Source organism: Fukomys damarensis, unplaced genomic scaffold (genome assembly GCF_012274545.1).
Source record: "Fukomys damarensis isolate Sample0158 unplaced genomic scaffold, DMR_v1.0_HiC HiC_scaffold_3, whole genome shotgun sequence".
NCBI lineage: Eukaryota > Metazoa > Chordata > Mammalia > Rodentia > Bathyergidae > Fukomys > Fukomys damarensis.
In genome coordinates this window covers 32,895,172-32,917,352 of record NW_022900915.1, presented here as the reverse complement: position 1 = coordinate 32,917,352, position 22,181 = coordinate 32,895,172, and the positions used below count along the sequence as shown (strand labels likewise).

General features: G+C 41.8%; 1 protein-coding gene across 3 annotated transcripts in view; it reads left to right on the top strand.

Annotated features, from left to right (window-relative positions):
* Positions 1 to 22,181, top strand: part of Rhobtb3 (Rho related BTB domain containing 3) — a 56,701-nt gene that overhangs the window by 9,513 nt on the left and 25,007 nt on the right. For 2 of the 3 annotated variants that reach the window (XM_033767579.1, XM_010621862.3), the window contains exons 4-7: positions 9,355 to 9,509; positions 11,708 to 11,819; positions 14,582 to 14,950; positions 20,806 to 20,918. In XM_033767579.1, coding sequence (XP_033623470.1) covers positions 9,355 to 9,509; positions 11,708 to 11,819; positions 14,582 to 14,950; positions 20,806 to 20,918 — 749 coding nt within the window. The remainder of the gene's footprint in view (positions 1 to 9,354; positions 9,510 to 11,707; positions 11,820 to 14,581; positions 14,951 to 20,805; positions 20,919 to 22,181) is intronic. The other variant, XM_033767577.1, reaches the window with a different exon arrangement.

Below are 22,181 nucleotides of genomic sequence, written 5' to 3'. Positions count from 1 at the left end.
TTTATTTAGGTACCGGGGATTGAACTCCGGTCCTTGCACTTGCAAGGCAGGCCACCGAACCACTGAGCTAAATCCCCGGCCTAATTGATAATTTTTAAAGAATAAAGACTTATTTTGCCCATTTTCTTCAGCTGTGATATCTATGTTTGCACGATAAAGTAGTGATTTTCATATCGTCCCTTCTACATTTCTACCTGCATTTGTTGGTATTCTCTTCTGTAAACATAGCTTTCTCTTCTCCCTACTCACACTGTTGAATCATTATGGTTCCTGAATTTGTTTTTCAATTTAACATCTTATTATCTATTTTTCTGATTGTTCTCCTGTTGCTCACATTACTTCTTTTGGCCCTGAGGGATCCTTTCCCGTAGCCCCAGGCAGTTTTTAAGCCTCCTTATTTTCCTGCACAAGCTCTTCAGGGCTCATCTTGTCCTCTGCCATCCCAGCCCTGCAACTGGCCCTTTCTCAGAGAACTCTGCTTCCTTTTAGTGGGTGATAATACCTAGAAATCCGTAATGTCTGTACTCTAGGGTACTCATTACTTTTAAGTGTCATTGCTTCTAGATTCTTTCTTTGGAAAGAGCCAGAGCTTATATGCAAGTACAGTGAATATTTAAATAAAAAAAAAAAGAGCTAGCGTGGTGGTGCACACCCTTGATCCCATCCCTCGGGAGGCTGAGGCAGGAGGAATGCCATGAGTTCAGGGGCAGTTTGGACCACATAGTGAGTTTAAGGCCAGCCTGAACTACCCCCGCCCCCACAAACCCCCAAAATTTTAAAAATCTTTACTACACAGTAAAAGACACAGGGCCATTGATTCCCTCACTTTAGGCATACATATCTCATGTATGCCTAACATGCTACTTTTGTACCAGTTCTGGAAGTCCTCTTTCATGGCTGTCTTACGAGGTGTTATAAAAATGTGGCTGATGCTGCTGCCTAGTGCCGTCCAATGAAAAGACATGAAAATATTATAGTATTGTCCTTACCCATTGTACTCGCTGAGTCTGGTACCATGTAACTTCTGGCTCTTGCCCAAAGTCAAAGTGACCTTGAAAGGGCAGCCCTGACATTGCCACTAAAGACAGTCATGAAAGGACCTTCAGAACTGCTTCAGGAAGTGATGTATGTGATGGAATAAGTGTGTTTGAAGCAAGGGGGAGTGACAGAGTATCTTTTAGTGTAATGGATTTTTTATTTTAATTAATTAATTAGAGACAGGGTCTTGCTTTCTAATGCAGGCTGACCTTGAACTTTGGCAATCCTCCTGCTTCAGCCTCCTGAATGCTGGGATTACAGGCGTGCCACTACCATGCCTGGCTTGCAATGAATTTTTAAAAAATTAAATATTCACTGTATATTTTGATCTCCCCTTTTATATTTTTAAGTCATGTGCTTCCATTGACACTCTACACCAGTCCAGTATTTGGATCTTACTTTACACTTGACCTTAGCCAGAATGCCAAGAAGCTATTTGGATCTACCTTTAATAATTTTCTACAGTAAAATCCTTATGTGAAATATAAGATCTTTCATGGTCTGGCTTCCAGCTACTTCTAGAAACTTGTAGGATACAATACCCTGTGTCTGCCAGTCACGCTAAACTACTTGAACTTAATGCTTTTCTCTAGATTCTGGAAAAGCCTCAACTTTTTGTAAAAAAAAAAAAGGACTTTTTTAACACATTGCCATCTCCCTGTTTTTCTACGGTTTTATCCTTATTAGTCTGGAGTTGATACTTCTGTCTGTCCTTTATCTTGTTGCTTTCTTGTTTCCGATCCTTTGTGTTGCATTTCTCCGTCTTTTTTTTCTAGGTCTCTTCTGTTTTTCTGCTTGATTAAAATTTTTATTTCAGGGGATTTAGCTTAGTGGTTCCACCACCTGCCTCAAAAGCACAAGGTCCTGAGTTCAATCCCCAGTACCAAAAAAATAATTTTTTTTATTTCAGCAGTTTTTCATTCATATCTAGTGACTCTAATTGGATCTTTCATAATTTCTTGTTCCTGTCTTAAAGATACAATTCTTTTGTTGTTGTTGTTATTGTGTTTTGAGACATGGTCTCGCTATGCAGTTCACACAGATCTTGAACACACTGTGTAGCCAGTGCTGAAGGATGCAAAATTCTTTATGGAAAGAAAAGCTTGAGTTAGTTATCCTCAGTCAGTTTTTCGCTGGAATATTAAGTCTGTTTGGGTGGGCACCCTGTCTTCATCAATGACATTCCGTTCCATGGTGTGTATGCTTTTGCTGCTTCTTAATTTGCCTGCTTTTGAATTTTACTTTCCCTATGGGAGCAAAGCCTCCTTCTTGCCAACTGTTGTCTTGGGATCGGGGTGGAAGTGAGACTACACACAGGCAAGAGGCCTCACTGCCTCCACCTTGTACCCTAGCTAAACACCAATTGGTTGCTTTGTGGCCGCCTCCTACTTCTTGCTTCCTATTTGTTGAGCAGTGAATGTTCTTGTCGTGGCTGCCATGCCTGAGGCCCCAGCAGTGCTCTGGGTTTACAGTCTGCCCCTGTCCTGTGCTGTCATTCTGCCAGGCTTTGCTACCTTCTGGAAAGATGGCGTCTCCCCTGTGATCTTTTAGCGTTGCTTTAGATTCAGGCCTCCTTCTTTGCCTCCCTCCATCCCTGTCTTCTTCCTTTTTTCCTCTCCTCAGTCCCATTATTTAATTGCTCATATGGTTTGGCTTGCAGAGGAAATCACAGTGTGGCCTTAGCTTGCTTTTTTTTTTTTTTGAGGGGCACAGTACTGGTATTGAACCCAGGGTCTTTGCATTGAGCTTTATTCAGTTTTGCCCGCCTGCCCTTCTTTTTTCCTCTCTCTCTTTCTTTCTTTACTTCTTCCTTCCTTGCTGACAGTGTTTTGCTGTCACCAAGTTGCTGATATTACAGCTGTGCATCAGCATACCAACCCCTTGGTTTGCCATCTTGAAACTGGAAATAAAAGTGTTTTCTTTTATTTCCACATTGGCCCTTACTTATGCTACATCCTATAGCTAGAGCATCCTTCTACCCAGCCCCTATCTTGTCTGCTTAGCAAATTCATAGTCATTGTTTAAATCATTCCAGAAAAAAACAGAACACAGAAATTCCAAAAAATTTTATTTTGGCCCCAAACGAAAGATGTGTAAGGTTGAAGCCAAAGGAGGTGAGGTTGCCAAAGAGGTAAGTGTCATTTAAAAGAAATCAAGTCCTTTGTTTAAGAAGAAAGACACCTTGAGGGCGTTTTGGAAATCATTAAGCCCCTCACATCACACGTCCCAGGACGCACAGGTATAACACTTGCATTTAATGCCGGAGCCCCTGCACCCCTGCTTCAGAAGGGCCTCCTTTGTGGTCGGTTCCCTGAGACTTTTTCATTGTACTCCGCCATCAAGGCCCTTGGAGGCTGCTACAGCCCTGGGGTAGGGGGCCAGCTACTTATTACTCAGCCACAGACCTGGTGTTGTCGACATGATGCTGGTTTCACCAGCATGCAAGATGCAAGGGTGGTTGTTCCAGGGAGGCTTCCATCCGGGTTTCAAAGCAGCGCGGAGGCCCTGCGAGGAGCAGCACGTGAGACTGTGGGAATGATCCCAGAAACATGGATCATTGACTGAGGAAAACTGCAGCCTGAGGGTGGAGCCAGCTCGAGAGAGGCTGTGTGAGCTGTGACTAGTAAATTGGCAGAGGTATGAGGGCTTCCCACGTCCTCTGGGACTCGGATCTTACCACCATGTGCTCTGGATGCTGGACACCGACCTATAGGAAGTAATGTTTGTCTGTCTCGATTTCTGTCTTGTTTTGATCCTACTCTGTCTCTTTATTCCTCTCTTTTAGAATGGGAACATTTGCCCTGTACCATTTTATTTTGGGATTATGTAAGTTGATTTTGGTTTTTACAGGGGTTCACAGCTATGAGTTTGCCTTGAGTCCCACAGGAGACTTTAATTTGTACTTTCTTAAGCAAGTTTGAGGCTGTTGAAATTTTGGGAAGAGATTATTGTACTTCTGTTTTATACGGGATTGTTTATTATGATAGAAAGGAGTTACGGACTTGCTATTGTCTTTATTTGGAGATTAAGTAAAGGTTTAAGGAAATGTGGTTGGGATGAAGTTAACAAGAAGTGGGATGTGGTGGTTCACTTTGTGTTGACTTGGTTTCTTAAGAAAATGCCCAGGGGATTAGTAAAGTACACTTGTTGGCGTGTCTGGGTGGGTCATGGAGTTGTGACCTTGGGGTGCGTTAGATGATCCCTAGCTCCTTCCTCTTTGGTATCACCCTCCTCCTGTGCTTCCCAGCCTCCTTGAACTAAGCAGCTTTGCTCTGCCATGACCTTCCACCATGGCCACCAACTATAGGCTGAATCCCCGGAAACTGTGAGCTAGATCTAACCTTTCCTTTTTTATGTAGTGCATATTGTATATTATGTCCCAGCAATGGGAAACTTGACTAATACACGTTAATGCTGTGTACCTTTATTTTAGCACTGATTATATTATGTTGAAATTATGATTATCTTGGCTTAGTTGACTATGAGTTTTTCTTTTTAGTATTTCTGTCTATATGTCTCTAGTGCTGAGTGCATGGTAGATGTTCAGTTAACATTTGTTCAATAAGTGAATGAATAGTTTTATGAATAATCTAAGTGAAAAAAATCAATTTTACTACCAAGATAAAATTAATTTACTGTATAAGATATGATTACAAAATAATTACAGAGAGAAATCTCGCTGTTCAGCTCAAGAATGTTTATTGCCAGCCTCATCCCTAAACCTAGTGATAACGTGAAACCGTGCTTGGTGACTCCTGGTAATTCTCTTGAAACTCTTTTTAGAACTTGTCCAGGAAATACAATCAGTCTCATCTCTTTTATTACGTATTTTTTGACAAGTTTGACTGTGTAGATATTTTCATTCTACTTGGCTGTGAATAATTTTTTGGCTTTTACTAAATATTAAATCTCTCTTTAAAAGAGGTTACCCCCTCCTCAGAATGTGCCTAAAAGGTATTCATAGCCACCTTTTGTTTTTTTTCTTTTTAAAAATTTTTTTTTAATTTTTAATTTCATTTTATTTTTTGAGATGGGCTCACTATGCAGTTCAGGCTAGGCTTACAGTCAGCGGAGCCCAAGCTGGCCTCAAACTCATGGTAATCCTCCTGCCTCAGCCTCCTGAGTGCTGGGATTATAGACGTGCACCACCACATCTGGCTGAAGATGGGTATTCATCTTTCAGTTACATTTGTAGTTCTAATAAAGCCTGGTACTTTGCCGGGTTAGAATTTTTGAGAGGAATTTCTAAAAATTTCAAGCAGTGGCAACATTTTAAGAATCATCCTACAGATTCCTAAAGCCATACTACTTTTTTTTTTTCATACTACTTTAAAAGATAGCATTCATTTGTGTTTGCATTAAAGAAAAGATACTTTATTATGGTACATCTTAAAAGATAACATGAATCCAGGCATGGTGGTGCACACCTGTGAATCCAGTACTTGGGAGGCTGAAGCAGGAGGATTGCTGCAAATTTTAGGCCAGCCTGGGCTACAAAACGAATTCAACACCAGGCTGACTACAGGGTGAGAATCTGTCTTGCGGGTAATAAAGATAAAAAAAAAAAGACAACACATAACAAAATGAGTATAAGATTTGCTAGAAGTGTAACACTGATTCCTAGAGCTACAAGGACCATAAAATGTCACAATTTGAAATTATTTTGGGTCTTCTGATTGTTGTTCATAAAATGCGCAATATAAATTTGTTTAATCTAGAATGTTTTGTTGGTTCTCCTGCCGTAATAACTCGTCAGCCTTTCATTTAGAATTTTAGATTAATAGCTGATTGATGTGAAAGAATATAGGAGTGGTTTACAAGATAATCACATAAATAACAAATAACTAGGAAAATAGCCTGTGAAGGTTTGAAAAATAATATTTTAGGGCTGCGGGTATAGTTTAGTGGCGGAGCGCTTGCTCAGCATGTGTGAGGCCCTGGGTTGAATCCCCAGCATGACCAAAATAGATTTAATTTTTAAAAATACAGATAAAAGGTTGGTAGGCAAGTGGTAACTAAGTAACCTCGTATGGTGATTAGGCATTTTCCTTTTTGGTGAGTGAAGCAGAAGAAAGGACTGGGCATAAGGAGGTTGTGTGTCAGGAGACTGTTTGACTACGAATGGTGGAGGCCCTCTCACCTGATTTAAACCTAAAATTAGTTATATTTTCCCCTTTAAGATTGATTGTGACATTGTTTTATATTGTGTTTACTTCATTTTTCATTTGATTTTTATCCAGAAATAAAGTTTAACAAGATGATCTGCCTGCCCACCCCATTCCACAAACAAGGAGACTTTTGTAGAAAAGAGAAGGCCTCTGTTTGCAGAAAAGCAGAGGCATTATTTATGAAGGCTTTGTACAAATGCAAAATGCCAATATGTTATTTATTAAGACAGACTGAATTCTTCATGAAAACCTTTCTCCAATCATAAAATGATTTGTGAAAAATAAGAGCAAAAACTCAGATTACAGTGTGTGGTATGAAGAACCCATACTTAATTTTCACCATCACTGGATCTTCGGAACCAAGAATTCTTTTCTCAGACTAAATTTTACTCTATTTTTTTTCCTCTCTCTCTCCCAGTACTGGGGATTGAACCCAGAGTACACTGAGCTACATCTTATTCAGCAAACCCTGTCCCACTTTAAAATTTTTGTTTTGTTTTGTTTTTGTTTTTTTTGAGACTGAGCCTTGCTAAGTAGTCTAGACTGGCCTAGAACTTGGGATTGTCCTGCCTTAGTCTCTCAAGTAATTGGGACTTGGGGCCTGGACCTCCATGCCTCATCTATCCTATCTTCCAGTGTCACTTTAATTGATCAGGTGAAGCAAATAACAATTTATTATTTCTCTATCTCTAACTCACAAAGAGACTGGAACAAGTCACATAACTTCCCAGAGCCACAGTTCTCTCTAAAGTGAGGCTGTACGTACATGGGTTTTGAGTTTGAAAATACTTTGCGGTGGTAAAATTATCTAAATCACACGTGCACGTGTACACTTACTGCACCAAGATACACAGCACGCAGCACCCTGAACATCCTAGGTATACACCCCACATGTAGACCTATGTGGTGTGATAAATCCCACAAGTGTTAAATTTTCAAAAAATTGTTATTGAAAGACACATCGCCATTACTCTCCCTCAGAATGCTCTCCTCCTCAGTACCCTTATCACTTCCTTCTTGCCACTTTTGAGGCTGTTCTCCAATCCTCTTCCGGGATTATCTCTAGTTGTGCTGTCCTGGCTGCCTTGAGTTTCTTCAGTTGATTGAAAATGTCCATGGTCGTTTTGACTTTGGGAAGAGCCAGAAGTCGCCTGGTGCCACGTCCAGTGAATAAAGTGGACGAGAACATACGTAACGTTTCTGTGAGCCCGCCTTTCTGTTGGGTAACACTCGGCAGCGGCATTCACCAAATTTTTTTCCCCTGCCCTCCCTTCACCCCCTCCACACTCACCCTTCCCTATTTACAGAGGCTTTGTTTCCATTTTTTTTTTCTTTTCCCTTCTTACCAAATTTTTAATCACATCTTAAAAAGACTCATGACAGAAGACTTCCAGAACTGCTTCAGAAAGTGGCAAGAAGAAGGGGTGAGTGTGTTTGAAGTGAGGGGGTGGATTTGAGGGTGATTAATAGTGGTGTCATGTGTCTTTTACTGTAGCAAATTTGAAAAGTTTGCTCATCCCTTGCATGTATTCCATTGGTATGCGGTCAGTAGTCGGGAAGTTGGTTGTGCATCTGTGAGGAGTTGCTCCAAATGTCCTCTCAGGGCCACTGTACTCCCTCCCTCAGTCCAGGCTGGTTGGCTGATGGCACACAGCTGGTCCCTTTCCAGGCATTATTCTCGCCACTGGAGTGGCCTTGCCCAAGGTTATGCTGCCCCCAATGCAGTCCTCAACTAATTTCTGGTCAGTGTGCAAAGGCCTAGCTGCCTTTCACCAGAAGAGGAGCAACTCTCAGCTGGCCAGCTGAGCTCTGGCACCCTGTAGGGTTCGCCATGGCTGTGGTACAACTACATTGCAGTTTAGGTTTTCCTTCTACCCAGACCAACATCCTTCAGGCCTGAGAAGAGTTCTTCCCAGCTCAGCCCTCACGCACACCAGTCCTTGTTTCAGGGCGCAATTCCAGGAAGCCAGCCTGCAGCAGCGAACATGTCTAGAATTGACTTTCCTGTCCTTTGACTTGGCTGCCTTTTGAAGGGGGACACATCTGATGTGTCATGAAGAAAAACAAAGTGAGCTGATGAAAATGGATTTGAGTATATATTGCTAATAAGGACTATTCTTAGAGGATATAGGTTTGTCTGCACGTTCCCAGCTGTAGATCTATATGTGGTGCAACCACGAATCTCGAGACAATTTATTTTTCGAGTATATACTTCTTTTTCCTTTAGGTTTTGATGTTTTAATTTTAAATAGGTAAAAAGTGATTGAATTTTGCCTCTGGAGTTCAGTGCTTCGTAGTCAGATGATTGGAGTGTCCAAATTAATAAGAATGTATTTAATATAAAATTTACAAAGAGAATGGCAGTTTGCAACCTTGAATATCAATCATGTCCAGCTGAGGGTTCTGTTAACAAGAATATACAGTTGATTCAAACTTGGTGAATATATTTATATACATAAGATCTATTACCAAAAAATCCAGCCCACAGTCTTTCATAGTTTCTATGGGCCATAAAATTACTAAATTTAAATTCTTTTTCACCAGTTGAGAAATGATGTTTAAGATGTCAAGATTGTATAAGAAGCAACAGGTCTAACCTTACTGCAAGTTAGTCTAATTGCGGTGCCAGTTTGGTAATATCCATTTACCTATTAGTAAACACCACCACCACCACCTCCACCGCTCCTCCTCCTCCTCCTCCTCCTCCTCTTCCCTCTTTCCTCTCTCCTCCCCCTCTCCTTTTCCCTTTCCCTCTCCCTCTATCTCTCCCTTCTTCCTCTCTCCCTCTCTCCCTTTCTCCCTCTCTGAGATAGCATTTTGTTACATAGTTCAGGCTGGTCTTGAACTCACTCTGTAGCCCGGGCTGGCCTCAAACTCTCAGCCATCCTCTTTCCTCGGCCACCCGAGCTCTGGGATTACAGGCACGTGCCACCACGCCCGGTTTAAATTCTTCTGTTTTCTAAAATGCTCTTTATTTTCCTTGCAATGAATGCTCATTTACTTAGGGACCTTCTGTTATCATTGACACTCTGGTCACACAGTGGTTCTAGTTTGGTCACTTAATGTGCTGTTCAGTGATCCTGTTTTCTGTGCGTATTTTTTTCTAGTTCAATTTCAAGGCTCTTTCTTTTCTAATTCATTTTCTCAGAAGAATTACCTTGTACCTGCCCTCTGTGTACATCTGACCGGGGGAGCTGTGTCAGTACAACGGAAGGAATCCAGCTGGCTAAAGAATTAGGGGCGACCTATCTCGAACTACACAGCCTGGATGACTTCTATATAGGAAAATACTTCGGTGGTGTGGTGAGTGGAAATTTCTGTTGCACATAAAGTTGTTTGCGAGGCTAGCTCTTTAGCTCTTTAGTTTTCTAGAACATCAGTTAGAACTTTAGTTTCAAAAGCATAATTAGTTTCAACCTGGAGCAGTGATGGGCTCTTTGTTCTCATTGTAGGCTCTATAAAATGTTCACCATCACTGATCTAGGGAAATAAGATGAGCGTAAGTAGCAGTAAGTAGCAAAGATTTTACCAGGGTAAAATTATACATTTTCTCTCCAAATAGAAACATTTCCTATTGTCTTGCATTTTGTAGAATATTTGGATATTTTGGGATGTCTTGGTGGTACTACATCGGTCTATATTGTGTATATTTTCCTCCACAAACCTGTGACGTCACAGGACTGTAATAATATCCATACAGCTCAGTTAACCTGGCAGCCTGAATCCATGGGCCCTAACATTTCTCTTTTATTTACATCTACTATTTGAAAGTAATCGTTTTTATGGGCATGGGCCAGTGGCGCAATGGATAATGCGTCTGACTACGGATCAGAAGATTCTAGGTTTTTCTCCCTCTGTCCATGCTTTGACAAGATTTCACATCCCAATCTCGTTGGGGTTCAGACATACTCAGAATAACCACTCATATAAAGAGCTTCGTGTAGGATGTGGGAGCAAAGGTTGGCTCGCTCAGTTACAGAGCTGTGCAGTGCTCCTTTCACACCTGGGCAGGAGGGGTGCCTATCTGGGAGCTTCAGGGAGCCCCGTCTGGCCTCTGTTGCCTGCATCCCTCTCCATAGGGCACACATCGGTGGAGCCAAGGTATGCACCCACCCGCAGCTGAGAGGGCTTCCTTGGAGACCTGCACCAACCCTGACGGTAGCCACTACATGTGCCTGTTTACATTTAAATGCACTGACAGAAATTTAAAAATAATAATACAATTCAGTCCCTCAGGCATTCTAGCCACATTTCTGATGCTCTGTAGCCATGTGTAGAGGAGGTAGTTGTTTTACTGGATAGTGCAGAGATTACACAACTTTTCCATCTCAGAAATCTCTGTTGGACAGTGCAATGACTCTACTCCTGAACACCAGAGCCCAGAATTATCTGGCCCAGAGTCTGTGTCCTGGACTCATGGAGGCCTCTTTCCCAGCTTTGTCCTCCTGATGGTGGACTGCATTGCTGGTGCGTATAAGCTGAGGCCTGAAAAGGGCTGAGGGCTGACTCTTTACAGGGCTTGGGCAGGGGAGAGTGGCTGGAGAGTGCAGGGCCACCTGGGGACACAGAACTCCTGGGGGAATGGGGTGGGGCAGAACTGAGAAAAGGAGAGGTTGTCTTTGGTCCAGGAGTTAGGGACTTCCTCTCTTGTGCTGCAGGAGCCTCCCAGGGGTCTGACAATTTGAATCCCAATCCTATTATCCAGGCAGGCCTTCGTGTGGATGTATCTGTCAAAACAAGAGCATAGGATATCTTTTACATGCCAGTTTTCTTTCTTGCTTTACAGCATTTAAATATCTAGTTATGTGGGTGGACTTCCATTTGTGTTTTTACCACAGGCCTTGCAGGGAGGTCACAGGACTAGAGCATGCGGACAAGACTGTTAATTTGTAAAGGGCAGGTTTCAAAGACATTTGTTCAAGAGAACGAAGTAAGTTTCCTAGCTTATAGGAACATCCATAGACGTAAGGCCAGATCCGTTTCTGCCTTGAATTTCACTAGCATTAACTGCATTGTTGCCCACTGAGAAAATTATTAATAGCCACACAGTTGTAATGTGTGGCTTCTTGATTATTCAAGAAAATGATTCCTTCTTGATTAGGTAGATGTATTTATGTCTATAGAGATGGTACAACCTGTTCCCCTTACGCACATTTTTAAGGTTAAAAATTATTTACAAGTGTTTATTAATGCATGGTGCTGACATTTAAAATAATTGGAAAGTTGTGTGTGGTGGTGCATACCTTTAATCCCAGCGCTCTGGGAAGCTGAGGCAGGAGAATCATAAGTTCAAACCCAGTCTGGGCAACTTGGCAAGACCCTGTCTCAAAATTTAAAATTTTTAAAAGGGCTGGAATTTAGTTCAGTGCAGAGGCCCTGGGTTCAGTCCTCTGCATTACATTAAGCAAAAATCAATTGGCAAAGATGGTTTGAGGTACAAATAATCATATTAGAGATGTAAGTTTGTTGGAGCTCTGATGTAGATTTGGTTCATGTTTTAGTTGGAATACTTTATGATTCAAGCCTTAAATCAGAAGACAAGTGAGAAAATGAAGAAAAGGAAAATGAGCACCTCGTTTCATGGAATTAGACCACCCCAGCTTGAACAACCAGGTGTGTAGACATTTGGTAGGTGTTTATTAAGATTCGCTCCTCACAGGTCTTAGAACAACTTTGTCAGATGTGAGAATGCCGCCTCCACTCCCTCGACATTGTCAGCGAGTTTGCGTCCAGCTTGGGCGACACAGTGAGACTGTGCTCCCCACTCCCCCCGAAAGCAGCTCAGGAGGTTGAGGCACGAAGTGAGCCTGAGCGACTTAGGGAGACCCTGTCTGAAAACACAAGTTTAGAAAGTGCTGCTGGGTGTAGGTCCGGGGTGGAGCTCTTGTGCAGCACGTGGGAGGCCCTGGGCTCGAGCCCCAGCACCACAAGAAAAAGTAAGCACTTGGTAGTACAGTGTGATGACGATGATTTACAACATATTATGTGTTTTATGGAGAACTGAAAGAGTAGTTTGAAGGCCCCAAATATGAAGAAATTAGATGAAAAATGCTAGCTCCTTGTTTGATTGTTATACGTTGGATACATGTATTGGCTAATCACACTGTACTACATAAATACATGCGATTCTTACATGTCAATTAAGAGGAAATACTTAAAAAGTAGGGATGTGATAAGTATTTGTTGAATGCATGAATATAAATAAAAAACCAGGAAAATATAAATTAGAGTGGGAGATCATTTTCAGATTTTTTTAAAACATCAAATATATAGGATTTGAACTTTGTGGTTTGCAAAATGCAAGGGGAGCCAGGGTCCATTACAACAAACCCTGGGGTGGTAACTAATTTCTGGGTTGGAAGATGGGAGAGAAATTCCCACATAAGTAATGTAGCTATCTAGTTCTTACTGATCTGGGGGAGAAAACACACCAGTTCCTCAGGGAAAGTGGAACGTCCCGTGTCCTTTGGCTCTAGGGAAAGCTGCCCTGTGTCCCTGCCAGGCTCTCGGTGCAGTGTGGACAGGGTCCCCAGGGTTCGTCGCAGCAAGTGCTGCCTGTGTGTTCTCAGGGCTGGTTTTTTCTTTCCCCCTCCCCCTTCCTTCTCCTCCTCCCTGAGTAATTTCTGTCCTTCTCCTCCTCCCCCTCCTTTTTCTCCTTTCTTCTTGTAGTGCAGATTGAGCCCAGGGGCTCTCCGCCACAGTTTATACCCAGCCCTTTATGATTATTTATTTGGATACAAGTTCTTATTAAGTTATCTAGCCAGGACTCAAGCTTGTGATCTTCCTGTCTTGGCCTCTCAGTGCTGGAGGGTACAGGTGTATGCCAGCATGCCCGGCTTGGCAGTACTACAGACTAAACCTAGGGCCTTCATTCTGAGCTACATCCCCAGCCCTTTTTATTTTTATTTCAAGACAGGGTCTGCTAAATCCCCAAATTGCCCAGGCTGAATTTAACAACTTGTGATCCTCCTGCCTCAGCCTCCCAGAGTGCTGGCATTACAAGTATGCGCTGCCTCACGTGGCTGACAGGACTGTTTCTTCTTCCCTTTAGTGAGGAGAGCCTTGGGCATAGCTCTAAGCATAACCCAGGACCCGGGATGACATGGTCTGGGTGGAGCTCTGCACTGACTATTTCCAGGACACCACCTGGGCTCCGTGGTGTGCAGTTCTCAGATGTTTCTTAGCATTCGAGGCCCTGTGAAGGTCCCGCAGGCAGGAGAGGAGAGGATGGATGGGTTGCAGTGCAGGGAGCCCAAAGCCCTTGGTTGTCTGTGCATAGCCTGGGCTTTGCTTTAGAAGAAAGGATTTTCAGTTTTGCTAGAGAAGTTGGAATTGCAGTCACTTAGGCAGTTGCTTATCCTGCCAGTGGCCCTTCCCTTCTGAGACTCGAGGTCTGGTGTGGAGAAGTTGTAGGATTTGAGTGGCTCAGGCCTTCTCTGCCTGTCCAGGAGGGAAAGGCTGGGCTCTCAGCGCTTACTCAGTCCTTTGTGTGCATGTTTTATCTCGAAGAAGTAAACAGTGATGACTACAAAATATTAAAGTTCAGCATTTGGAACAGTATTTTATTCTGGAGCGCACAGATGATGAGAAATGTTATCTTATTATTTTATTGCTCTTTATGTCATTAGTAGTTTTTTCATTTGCACTACAAAGTATAAGTATTTGTGTGTGTGTCTGTGTTGTACAATCCCTGAAAAATTAGTTTGCATGTGTGGGCTAAGAACCAACTGAAACTGTTGGTTCTGTAGGTGAAAAATGGCCAATCTGGCCCTTTCTTATGGCTCAACCTAATATTATGTAATAATATTCTACTGTAAAGTAAATCTGAAATTATTGGGCCTATAGACCTCAGAAGTAATTTATTAATTTTATTTAAATTTTAATTTGTATAGCACATGTTTGCTGTGCATAATGTGTACACACCTGGTGAGGAGTTGGTACATGTACATAACACACCTTAATTCTTTTAATCTACTTCCCCTCCCTTCCTTTCCTCTTCATCCCTTTCTCATTTGAAAAATTCTATCTCCCTGTTTCCTGTTTTCTTATTTTGCTCTTTATTTATGCTTTAGGTTTCTCATATAAGAGAAATCATGTGATATTTAAGCTTGTGAGTCTGATTTATTTCACTTAACATTATGGTCTCAAGATGCATTCATTTTCCTACAGATGACTGAAATTCGTCCTTTTCATGGCTAAGTAATATTCCATCGTGCATGAGTACCACATTTTCTTTATCTATTCATCTGTTGGTGGGCATACAGGCCACTGCCAAAATTTAGCTATTGAGTTGTATTGTTATAAACATGGATGTGTATGGATCATTGCGATATGATGTCTTTAACTCTTTCGGGAAATTTTCTTTTTTGAAACAGAAAAGATGCCTGTGTTAAAGGCTGAAGCCTCGCATTATAACTCTGACCTAAATAACTTGCTGTTCTGCTGCCAGTGCGTGGACGTGGTGTTCTACCACCCAGACTTGCAGGAAGTCGCAGAGGCCCACAAGATCGTGCTCTGCGCCGTAAGCCATGTTTTCATGCTGCTTTTCAATGTGAAGAGTCCCACTGACATTCAGGACCCCAGCATCATCCGGACCAGCCAGGACCTCTTTGCAGTAAACCGGGATCCGGCTGCCTCGCCAGGCGCCTGCCGGGCCTCCCCCGGCAACCCGCCGCTGCGCGTGGTCGTCAAGGACGCAGTCTTCTGCTCTTGCCTGTCCGCCATCCTGCACTTCATTTATTCAGGTACCTTGCTCCGTGGTGTTCACACAGCGAAAATGGGGTGTGCTGTGGCCCAGGTTTTCTGTCTTCTTTCCAAATGTAGTTGCCTTTTTTAAAACCAGCATTTTAAATTGTGTTAAAATACAAGTAAATATTAACTATCCCAACCATTTTTCATTGTACAGCTCAGTTGCATTAAATACATCCATGTTGTACGATAGCACCAAACCCCACCTTGTGACCTTTTTATCTTGTGAAAATGAAATTCTGTGTCCTTGAAACAGTATCTTCCTGGAGCCCGGGTAACTTCGTTCTATCTTGTGGCTCTGTGATTTGATTACTCTTAGGAACCTGAAGATTGAATCCAGGGCCTTCACACTGAGCTACAGCCCCAGCCCTTTTAAAATTTTTTATTTTGAGACAGGGTCTTGGTCAGTTACTAAGTTGCCAGGCTGGGCTTGAACTTGTGATCTCCTCAGCCTCCCGGAGTGCTGGAATTACAGGTGTGTGTGCCTGTGAACTTGACTGCTCTTAGGTGCCTCTTGTAAACACACACACACACACACACACACGGTATTTGTCCTATTTTGACCTGTTTTGCATAGCATAGTTGTAGTATGTGGCACATTTCCTTCCTTGTAAAGCTGAGTGATATCCACTGTATGTATAGACTACTGTATTATTCATCTGTCCATTGTGGCCATCTGGATTGCTTCCAGGGTTTAAAGTATTGTGAATAATTCTTCTATGGTATTAGCATGGTTAATGATGTATTCCTTTTGGGACCTTGCTTGCAGTTGTTTTTCATATATATCCAGAAGAAGAATTTGTAGGTCATATGGTGATGATATTTTTAATTTTTTAAGGAACTTCCTCAGTCTTTTTTCCATACTGACTTTAACGTTTTACATTTCTACCACATTCTGTACACAGGGTTCCAGTTTCTCCATATCCTCATCCAAAACTATGATTTTCTGGTTTTTGGTAGTGATCACCTTAATGGGTTTTAGGTGGTGTCTTGTAGTTTTGATTTGCAATTTCCTACTGATTATGATGTTTAGCGTCTTTTCTTATACTCACTGTACTTACTTACTTTGGTTTTAAATCTATTTGTAAAAATGATAATCTCCTACTGAGCCAGTATATTCATGTTTTTTTGTTTGTTTGTTTATTGGTACCTGGGATTGAACTCAGGTCCTTGTGCTTGTGAGGCAGGCAGCAAAACCACTGAGCTAAATCCCCGGCTCATGTTTTATTTTTAAAAAAATCAAAATATGACATAGAATTTGTAGTTTAACTTCAAAGAAAATTTTGCATGTGTAGTCGAAGTCAAGTGTCTCTACCTTAAAACCTAGCCACTCATTCTCTAGTTTGACATTTAATTTTGGAGGAAATTGAGGAAGGAAATTGCATTCAGTTTAGAAACTGGAGATCAGTATATTTAGTTAAATATGTCTGTGACTATCTTAGACCTTACTCTTTTTCCTTACTGCCTCCTTATCTTTTTAAGATTCAGATTACCAATTATTTTTTCTTCTTGTCCTTTTAAAACTCATTGAAAACTATTCTAACTGATAGATGTTCCATGTGAGTCATTTTAGCAAGTGAATCAGTGGTCTCACATCTAAGTGTCCCCTGTAAGACTGGAAAAGAATGGATGAAAAATAAGTTTTGGAGTAATCAGCTAAATATTAGTTCTCTGAAAATTCTTCCTCTCAGTTTTCCTTTTCCACTTGGAATGATGTATTTGGATAGTTTTCATTGGAATGATCGATGTTACAAATAAGATTAACTTTTTCATTTGGGCTGCGGTTACATAATTTTATTAAATTTTTGAATTATGGTTTTAAAAAGTACAGTTGTAGCATGCAGATTTGTATGGAACATATTGGGAATGTGATGGTAGCTCTGTGAAAATTCTCTTGGAAAATAAAAGCACACAGCTCCAGTGTGGCAGGTTTCCCATGAGTTTCAGCTGTGTTACAGAGCAGGTTCTCGTATCTGGGGACCATCAGAGGAATAAAGCAGACTGGTTAAGGACTTCATGTAGTACTACAGATTTTAATGTTTAAACTTAGACTGTCACAGTTCAGAATTTAAGACTGACTTTGAGAAACTAAAATGTTTGCAGGTTAAAAGAATGTTTTTAATGACATGCACAAGAAACTGTGAAGGATGTGTTTGAATTGCCAATGATTTTACTGCTGAAATTCTATGAATTATTCAGCAAGTTTCCCACAATATCCATTCAGTCCTTTCAAAGGTACAGGAACACTCTGCAGTCGGTTACATCTTCTTTAATATGATAACAGTAAAATGGCTGCGGTGACTGGACCTGCCTGACTTTCTCTTTGAGAGAGATTTTTTAAAATTGCAAAATAAATGCATGTAGATGGGAAAAAGGGAAGGGAGGGAGGAGGTTCTTGTATCCCAGACCCATTGCTAACAGCTCGTTATCTGTGATAAGCTCTTTTTGTGTTCTCTCTGATGCTCTCTGAAGGGGATTAGTATACTCAGCTTTGCTTTAAGGAAAATGGGGTCCTTGGAACTGTGCTTTTCTGAAGACCTAGGGCAGTTTCCCTGCAGGAGGGAGCATAGAGCAGGAGTGATGGCTTGTAGGAGGAGTCAGGCAGGGCCTGTGGGCACTGTCTCTGCCTCCTAGAAGCCCTACTAGAGGGTCCCCCATCCCTGGTATGGGGTTGGAACAGAACCCAGGCCCTCACACATGCCGGGCAAGTGCTCTGCGTTGAGCTCCCTGCCCGGACTACACCAGGCTTTAGAAAGTTCGTCTCCGGTGATGGTGAACAGCTGGGAAAGAGCAGGCAAGACCAGAGTCTGGTCGGGAGGCGCCATCATCTGTCCACAGCCACAGGAAGGCCAGCATCGTGGTATGAGTGGCGTGGCCTTGGTCCTTGTCCTTGCCTGGACCTGTGCATTCAGACCTTGAGTTGCTACGAGTCACCTGGAGATCTTGTTAATGTACACATTCTGGCTCTGTAGGAACCCTGGGCTGGCACGTGTGGTTCTACGTTTTGAATGATCTCACATTTTTATGGTTCTACTCTGGGAAGGAGTGGGGACCCATCACAGACTGTGAATGAGGGCTTGGAATTCAGTGGGGAAGCTGAGGAGAGGAGCTGTTTTCACTTAGGACACACAGTGAGTGAGCTGCCAGGCCCATTAGTGCCGAGCTATTCGGAGCCTGGGTTCTCGGTGCCCTCTTGGGTCCCCTGCCAACATTGAGGAGGTGGATGCTTAGCCAAGGGTGGAAACCAAGTGAGCTAGGAAGTAGGGATTTAGGAACTAGAGTTGGAGGAGGATGCGAAGAGTGTGGAGAGCCTCCCTGGCTTCCCTCACTGAGCCTTTGCATTTCTGCTGTGCAGGCAGGAGGTAGTACAGGTGTGACAGCTGCAGGCCCTGACCTGGGCTGTAGGAGAAGGGGAAACAACTGTTTCTGCACTTACCTACTCGCTGTTCCTTAATTTTTCACACATAACAACCTCAGACTCCAGCAAAAGTATTTAATTTTGCTTAAAAAAGATATTAAAGAGCTGGGCGTGGTGGCGCATGCCTGTAATCCCAGCACTCGGGAGGCTGAGGCAGGAGGATTGCTGCGAGTTCGAGACCAGCCTGGGCTATATAGTGAGTTCCAGAGCAGTCCGAACTACATAGTGAGACTCTGTCTCAAAAAAACAAAACAAAACAAAAAAGATATTAAAGTTGTATTTACACAGTAAAGAAAAATGCATAAAATTTGTCTAGAGGCAAAGATGTCACCATCAAAATCTCACTATTAGAAGAAAATACCTGAACATTATGATGTTGTATTATTTTCCCTCTGGTCCTCCTTTGTGGAAGTTACTCTTCTTAAATTTTTTTTTTTTTTACCAAATTGAATGAGAAATTTAAATCTACATTCTTAGAACCGTCAATACTTTTTTTTTTTTTTGGAACATTTTTAAACCTTTGAAGGAGACACAGTGTCAAGACACAGTTCCATGGTGGTTTCCCAGAGAAGTGCAGCAGCAGAGGAAGACAGGAGCCCCGTTAGTGGCCATACTGCAGGCACGAAGGTGGAGGCCCGTGGCCTGACGTGCCCACGAAATGTTTGTCCTGAGCAAACACAGCTAAAAAATCACAATAAACCTATCTCCTTCCTCCTCCTCCCCCCGTTTCTAAAAAAAGAACCGACAGAGAACATCCTAATTCTTTTTAAGTGACATACTTTGTTATCTTTAGCGATTTGAATGTTGTATATATTGTCTCACCGTGGGCATTTAGTCCTTTATTTAAGAGGGACCTGCTTAATAGTCTGGTTAAAATTTTACACCTATGTGTATGGCTTCAGTTTCTTTTCCTGATCCAAGTTTTTATTAAGGCAAATCGAGGTATGTCCGTTTTGTTTGTGTGAATTTTCCATTGGATAAACAAAGAACACCGTAGGATGTGTATGTATTTAAGGTCCAGTGCTTGGAGGAGAAGGAGTACTGGCAAAGTGAGACCTGCAGTTTCCTGGTTTTGGGGAAGTAATCCTTTTCTGAATATGATTGTCAACATTATTCTCCCTTCCCTTGAATTACTCTGTAGCATGCTCTTTTCTGCACTTCGTAAAAACATCCCTGTATCTGAGATGGGAGTTTTGACACCACAGAAATGGCAAATGCTGCCCATGAGGGCTCCGCCTCCCCAGGACACACAGGAAGCACAGCAAGCACTGCAGGGCTCAGTGCAAGGAGCCCCAAGAGCCTCCGGATTAGGGGCCTGATCCTTCCGGTCTGGTTTGCTTCTGCTTAATAGAGGTTGGCTGTAATTGCCTGATCTCTTTGGTTTAATATGTACACACTCCATGGCCTCCCCCTTCCTCGGTATCCAGCAGAAGAAATGGATTGGGAACAGTTACGAAGGGTCTGAAGTTACCCAGAGAGAGGTGACGTACCTGGCTCATACTCCTGGCAGAGCTAGAATAGAATCTGGGTCTCCTAACTGCTCCCACGCTACACTTTTGGAGTTATACTTGAAGGAGTTAGGACTTTCTGTAAGTCATGGCAGGGATGCGGGTAAATCTCTTAAGAATATCAGAATCAGAATCATGCCATTGAAACTTATCAGCATTGTGTAAAGGATAGATTCCAAGGGGAAAAGGTCATTAGGGAGCAGGGATGCGGGTTAGGAGGCTTCTGGAGGCCAGCTGAGGGGGGAACTAGGGAGAAGGTGAAGTTTCCCTGAACATATAGTCGGAGTTTGGTAAGGTACAGTGGGAAAGGGGTTGACAGATTGGGAACAGATTGAAAGGAGCCTAGGAAGGAGTGGATAGAAGTGGGCTGGGGTGAAGGAAAGGGTGAGAGGGACCAGGTGGGGTGATGTTCTTCAGTGGCGTGGTCATGTGGCTCATCAGGAAATGATCGCACTGCCTTCCTGGGGTTGGTTTTGCAGAGAGGTCCATCTGACCCACCAAAGTGTTCCGTTCTGGCTACAGAGCCCTCTACCCGATGGTTGTGACTGCTCTTCTTTAGTGGGATTGAGTTCAGAGTTGGGAAAGATCACGCCCACCTTCTTCCTTGGGGAAGGAAAGGCCTTGGGCCACATGTTGTGGTAACTGTCACTCCGCTCAGTGCTTACTGTTATTACCTGCCAGCCTTCTCTGGGTGTCAACTAGGCAAGCGGGAATGTCAGATTTCAACAAGTAATTTAAAGGGAGGCAGACTCATCTGTTGAAAATGTGAATTTTTAAAAGTATCTTTTAATTATAAGGATATATGTTTGGTGAAGAAAAATTAAGAGAAGATACCTAGCAAAGAGGATATTGATATCTAGTAAGAGATTTATTTTTCTTACCCCTGCTGTATTGGCAAAGCCTGACATGTCCTAATTTATTACAGGTGCTTTTCAGTGGGAAGAATTGGAAGACAATATCAGGAAGAAGCTGCAAGATTCTGGAGATGTTTCTAATGTCATTGAGAAAGTTAAATGTATTTTAAAGACACCAGGAAAGGTAAATTAATTTGTTTGGTTCTTGAGTTATAGCTGATTTACTGGGATAAATATATTTAGTCATTAGAAGAGTTAAATACATAAATGTGAATGTTTTTCTTTATGTTTTCCCATTTAAATTTTTAAAATAGAGACACACATTATCTCACACTTAGATTTTATTTTATGTAAGAATTAAAGTATGTGTGAGTCATGTCGTTAAAATGCTTGTTTGTAAATTCCATCTTCTGGAACATTGTTGGAATACAAGGTCTATGTTAGGAGTGAAGGGCTGTTTGATTTGTAGAGCAGTAGTCATACTTCTGGGAGGGGGTGATTTCTCATCCTCGCAATTGAAGTCCAAATTGGTTTCAGGAATAGGACATTTTGAGAAATATATTTAACTGGGTAGACAGTTAAATATTCTCTCAAGTATAGATTCACATTATAAACTAGGGTCAAGATTATAAATATATCTTTCAGCTTTTGTATATAGCCATAAAATGTGCACATTAAAACTCCAGTGACTTAGATTGTAGAGTCTGTGGGGGCTTTAAAAGTAGATCTGTTACATTTTAAGACAGCTGTATTGCACAATTTAGCTGGTATGTCCTTGTTTCAGATTCTGTAATAAACACGTTGACTATAATAAATATAAGTTGTATAGATTGTATGCAATGTGTACCAGACTGTGGGTTTACATTAAATGTACAGGAAAGGTAATTCCTTCAAATTTTTTTATACAGATTACTTTAATATACAGCCTAAGTTACTAATATTTTCAAGTTAAACATTTAAAAATATAAGTTGTACTAAATCTAAATGTAATGAAAATTCCCAACTAGTTTTGACTTTTTAAACAAAGTAATGTGGAATTAAGGGACAAGATCTTTCTTTTGCTTCAATAACTCATTGACATAGGTACACCAAAGCTGTACAGTTTTCCAGATGGCTAGCAGAATAGTAGCTCTCTTGCCACCCAATTCAACTAAATAATCATTTTGCAAAACTATGAGCATATACCTACATTCTATTTTTCAAAACAGTCTGATTAACTCATTCATCAGCCATTGAAAATGGATATCTTGTACATCTGTGTTCTCACCAAATTTCTGCCCTTCTCTTTTTTCCCCACAAACTTACAGAAGTGACAAAAGAATCTGTTTATATAAATTCCTATTCTCTCCTCTGTATAGATACTGTGTATGTACTCATCAGTAGTACACATCTACGTAAGATTCACAGTATACACATTTATTACCTTCCTATGAATAGAAAGGGAGGA